Source organism: Lactuca sativa, chromosome 4, assembly GCF_002870075.4.
Source record: "Lactuca sativa cultivar Salinas chromosome 4, Lsat_Salinas_v11, whole genome shotgun sequence".
NCBI classification, from domain to species: Eukaryota; Viridiplantae; Streptophyta; class Magnoliopsida; order Asterales; family Asteraceae; genus Lactuca; species Lactuca sativa.
Window position 1 is genome coordinate 47,179,533 of NC_056626.2, and position 5,845 is coordinate 47,185,377.

The 5,845-nt window shown below is 35.8% G+C and overlaps 1 protein-coding gene across 1 annotated transcript; it reads right to left on the reverse strand.

Annotated features, from left to right (window-relative positions):
* Positions 1-830: 830 nt before the first annotated feature.
* On the reverse strand, positions 831-1,788 carry LOC111914737 (chlorophyll a-b binding protein of LHCII type 1). Its single transcript, XM_023910450.3, has one exon. The coding sequence runs from the start codon at positions 1,719-1,721 to the stop codon at positions 924-926; it is 798 nt and encodes a 265-aa protein (XP_023766218.1). The 5' UTR covers positions 1,722-1,788; the 3' UTR covers positions 831-923.
* Between the last annotated feature and the right edge of the window lie 4,057 nt (positions 1,789-5,845).

Consider the following 5,845-nt stretch of genomic DNA (forward strand, 5'->3'; position numbering starts at 1 on the left):
CCTGTGGTGGATTTTTCGGTGGTACGATATTCCAATTCCCGCTCATTTCTTCTCCACAGTTCCTGATGCCTTGAACTTTGCTACCAATTAGGGTTGATGTCCTAAAAAAAGGAGGATCGTGCATACTAATCTTTTTGGCTATTTTTGGTGTGTTTGAAAAAGTAGGAATGATGTGTTTTTTAAGAAGGTTCGTATCCATTGTTCTAAAGTGGCGAATAACATTATTTCTACTGTTTTTGGTTGGGTCAAGCACATAGGCAATTTTGGAAATTATAATTGGGTTGATTGATGTTGCTATCCTTTTAATGTCATGTAACTAGTACCTAGTTTGTTGGTCTTTTACCTCCCAAGGCCGTGGCCTTTTGTTTATTTATAAATTTTTTCCACCGTTTCCAAAAAAAGTTGTTTCTCATATGGGTTTGGGCCTTTCAAACTTCAACAAAACTGTTGCAAAAGATACATAAGTTCTTTATGGATATATCATAGATTCTCAAATGAGATTGATAACATTCACGACGTAGTTAGATTGATAACATTCATGACATTGTTACATTGGTAAAAATCTGACATGACATCATGGTGGCCGTTGGTAGAGTGAGACATGACATCGTGTTCCAGCTAAATACCGAATGGTCACATCAACCCTCCCACCCCGCAACACTTCCACCCCCCTTAGTGTCATTTATATAGGTTGTCATATTCTCTTAAACAAAAATTATAGGTAATTTATATTTTATACAAATGAAAAAGTAAATTTTAACCTATGAAATTGATTTAAACAACTGAAGATTAAAACCTAGTATTAGAAAGGAAAACTAAATTAACACCAATTTGCCCAAAATTAAACCATGTATTATACTAAATTAATTCACAAGAGAGTTCCACATCACTCAAATATTATCTCGCACTCAAATTCACAAAACTCACTTTCCAGGTACAAAGTTTGTAGCATATGACCATGCATTGTTTGCAACCGGGTCCGCAAGATGGTCAGCGAGGTTCTCCAATGGTCCCTTTCCGGTAACAATGGCTTGAACAAAGAATCCAAACATAGAGAACATGGCTAGTCTGCCGTTCTTGAGCTCCTTCACTTTCAGCTCAGCAAATGCCTCTGGGTCATCAGCCAGACCCAATGGGTCGAAGCTACCACCAGGGTAAAGTGGGTCAACTACCTCACCAAGAGGTCCACCAGCAATTCTGTAACCTTCAACTGCACCCATCAAGATCACTTGGGTAGCCCAGATGGCTAAAATGCTTTGTGCATGGATCAAACTTGGGTTCCCCAAGTAGTCAAGACCACCCTCACTAAAGATCTGGGATCCAGCCTTGAACCAGACAGCCTCACCAAACTTGACACCATTACGCGCCAAGAGTTCGGGGAAGACGCACCCAAGAGCTCCGAGCATGGCCCATCTGCTGTGGATGACCTCAAGCTCACGGTTCTTGGCGAATGTTTCAGGATCAGCAGAGAGCCCAGCAGTGTCCCAACCGTAGTCACCGGGGAACTCACCGGTCAGGTAAGATGGGGCTTCGCCGGAGAATGGGCCAAGGTACTTAACACGGTCGGGGCCGTACCATGGGCTTCCTGATGGTGCGACTTTCTTGACTGCTGTCTTCCTCATGGAAACCCTTCCATTTCCGGTAATTTCAGAACCAGATGGTGCTACTTTCACCGCCTGTCCGACGAAAGAAGAGGATAGTGCCATGGTGGAAGCTGCCATTTTTGTGAGATTTGTTTTGAAGATGTTTTGATGATATGATAGTATTATGAGTGATGAAGATGTGTGGATCTGGAACGTAGATTTATAGGGTGGTTTTTGGGCCAGGTAGTTGATCAATGCTTATCTTGATACACTCTTTAACTTCATTTTGATTGGCTACCAAGATTTTAGTTCTATCAGAGGGTATATAATTTGTGTGGTTCAAGTTCTCTGGTCCACGGGAGATATTTGAAGGGGCAGCGATATTCATGGCTCTGGCTTATTGAGCGAATATAATGGCTCGCATTCTCAGCCACTAGCTAGTCTTGGTGGGGTTTTAGCCAGTCTTTGTGCGGTTTTTCATGTTTAACCATTACCATAGTATCGACTAAGTTTAGTCCAAACATGCATTGAAGTTCAGTAGATTTGTATTATCATTTTGTTTTTTATACAAATTTATCATTTTCGTACATAATATAAACTCTAGGAAAATTAAATAGAATATATTTTGAGATATTGACAACATTGACCAAATAATAAAAAAACGTAACACACCATTCTAAAAAATAACATATAACCATGATGTCCGAAAAAAATATAACATATAACCATGATTTTCGAAAAACAAAATTCTTGAAGATGTACAATTTTCGAAGGTACTATTTGGTGACTAATTTTAAAAGAAGCCATTTTCAAAATGTAATATTCTCGAAGTGATTATTTCAGCTACTTAAGGTGATGTTGATTTCAAATCTCTAACATGACAAAAAGCTTCCCCAACAAATCTGAAGCATGGACATTTCAACCTAAAGATGGGTGAGGGAAGTTCTTTTATTGATCATCTTTTGTTTTCTAACAGCTTGTAGAACATCTAGAAATATTGGATGCCACATATGAAAAAGAAGACTTGCCGTTGTTCCTATTGTCATCTTTAACAAATTCATATGATGACTTTTGTGATAATATTATCTATAGCTGAGACACCATTGTCTTGGATGAGATCATGACCACTTTAGACTTGAACGAAAGGATGAAACTTATCATTAGTGATAGTAATGGTGATATAAAGGACGAAGGTCTCCAAGTAAGAGGAAGATATATGTAGGGAAGTAACGATTCCAAATCCCTTAACAAGTCAAGATCCAAGTCCAAAGAGAAACGTATATAGTGCAAATATTGTGTGTCTGTTGAAGCTGATGTGGCCGAGATCGTCTTTGATGGCGAGCTTCTAGAATTATTTCTGACGATGGTTATTTGATTACCACGAACGGTGGGTTCTTGAATTTGTGCGTGCTTTTCACATGAGTCCAAACAAATACTATTGTCACACCACATTGAAAAGGATAGTTGATGCCAAGTTTTAATAGGCAACGTCGACACTTCCTCCCTTATTTTAGGACAAGCCACAATTAGATTTTGAATGTTCGATGGTGTAGTAAGTGTTGGGTTTCTATAACATCAAGTACACACAAACAAGGTAGTGGAAACAATGAAATGATATACCTAAGTGCATATGCTCTTTAGATCTAGGTTTTACTAGTTTTAGCAAAATACTTAAAAATCAACATAAAATAAAGATAAAACACTTACTTTTTGTTCATTTGTAACGTCATAATAAATACTCTCTCCGTCCCAAAATTATTGTTCACAGACAAAAAAAAAACACACAGATTAAGAAAACATTAATTACTACTAACTTTATTCAATAAAATGACAGTTATGTCCTTATTTTGCATTTAATGTTCGATTAAATGCTTAGTTGGTTAAGTAATAATAATAAAGTGTATTTTGGTAAAAAAGTTATTTATTTTTATAAGTGGACTATAATTTTAGGACAAACCAAAAAGGAAAGATGGACTATAATTTTGGGACGGAGAGAGTAATAATTACTAAAATAAAATCCTAAAATAGGATAATCTATAGCCGTGCGCGCTGCGGACTATATAATACAAGTTTCTTATTAAGGAAAAATAGGAAAAATCACCCGAGTCGTCCGTAAGTCATAAAAATAAGTGTGCCAAAATGTATATATTATTATATATTCAAAAAGTACATGTCGTCCTGATCCCGAAAATATAAATTTCGTAGAAATCTTAGTTCATATGAAGACGATATGAATTTTATAAGACATAAAAATCAACAGCCTAACTAAAAATTATTAACGTCAAAATGTACAAAGAGAATGGTTGACCTTTGGGTAAAGTCACCAAAATGAAAATCATAATGCTCTTTAATGTAAGAATTTTGGTAAAAGAAACACAAAAACTCGGAGTCCGTATGGGAAAGTTATGATTTTTGCAAAATCATTAAATCATATAAAAATAAGGGCTAAAAACAAATTCAGAATTAGCCGATGGAGCCTAAAGGAAAGTTGTAGTATTGTCGAGAGCTACATGTGGAAAAAAAGAACGTCAAAAGCAGAGTCCGTATGAAGAAGGTGAAAATGCGACCCAATGAGAGCTTGACACGTGACACAATGTGGCTAGGGAGAAGTCACCTTAAAATGCACGACGTACACCCCCATTGCACACTGTGCACCCAAAATCGGCTATAAATAGGAGGTCAAGCCTCATTCACTCCTCAACACCGCTTCTATCATTCTCTTTCGATTTCCTTTGGTTCTGGCCCATTTTATCTTAGTTTTAGCATTCGGCGAAGCCCTGCGATCCCTAAAGTAGTAGTAGTTAGCGAGTAGAAGCTTTGCCAATGCAATTTCCTAACTTTGTTAGGAAGAACCTTTGTAAGTTAAGCTATACTCTAGTCTTTTCAATGTAAGTTATATTTATAGTCATAAGTCATTATTATGAACCTATAAATAAGATTTATCAATAATTCTATGTCGTTATACTGATTGATCTACTTACGGGAGATGTGCCTAGAATGGTCACGTTGGCTTGGTTGTTGGATTTCAAAAAAGATAATGATTCTGCCTCCCAACTGTCCTGCTTGGATGATCCTTAATTGATAGATCTTGATTTAGACATCAAAATTAATGAGGAATCTAGTCATCAGGACCATTAGACTAGAACTTTATATAAATTATACTTAGGTATCGGAAATATCTGAGGTGTTAGGCAAAGCTCTGCCCAGATCACCAGCCACCCACCTAAGTCAAGTGAGTACATAGTCCCCTTCATGAACACGATTTAATACAAGTATTAATTGAAATATTAAAAATCTGCTGGAAGTCGTATGTGAATTATATACTTATTGCCTGGATTGTATGTTAGGATATATGGTGCTATGTGCGAACTAGATATGGTTCTATTTTATGTTAAGATAAATAGATAATATTACATAATAATATTCAAAGCAAAATTGTTGAGAAGATAAATGATTAATAACACCTAATACTCTTATGGAATATATATATATATATATATATATATATATATATATATATATATATATATATATATATATATACTAAGATTGGTTAGTGTCGCCCAAGAATAGAGTTGGTATTAAAAATTTAGTTTCAGGCACGGTATTCTATTCTAGGAATAAACTTAGACTTATGGAAGATACCTAGTTCAATTAAGTTGATATTAGATAGTCTCATTAGGAGAATGTGCGTAACCTAGGAATGGAGAGTAAAGTTTTGTTCCATGACACTATTAGGTGTCGATTTGTTATAGCTTCGTACTAGATGACCAGAAATGGTGGGTCCTGATCAGGCAACTGTTAGCAGTATGTCTAGTCACGCCACATAGTATTTTTGGATTAGATGTCCAAACCCATAACTATAATTGGTATATACTTGACCCGAGAGTAGCATGGTCCATTTCAGGTTGCCTTCATCAAAGCAATTTGACAAGATAGATATTTGAGAAAGAGGTTATTTGTGATTTACTAATATTATAAGAATAATATATTAATTAAGAAATCATATTATTTAAGTAGTATTGTTCAAAAATTAATTTGGAATTAATTTAGTAATCAAAAGAGACTAATTAAATTTGCAGGGACTGATTAGGTAAATCAGTGATATTTATAGTTTGGGGCCTTTGGGCTAATGATCAATGTTGATTAGGATTGGACTAATTCTTTGTGAGAGTCCATGAAGAGTTAGTCCAAAACGCTAATGAGTTATTGGATTAAAAGCCCAAGTGAGTTAGGGTTTACAAGTTGAATCCCTAGGAATT

Coding starts and splice junctions, on each gene's coding strand:
- LOC111914737 (XM_023910450.3), bottom strand. CDS start 1,721: ATGGCAGCTTCCACCATGGCACTATCCTCTTCTTTCGTCGGACAGGCG.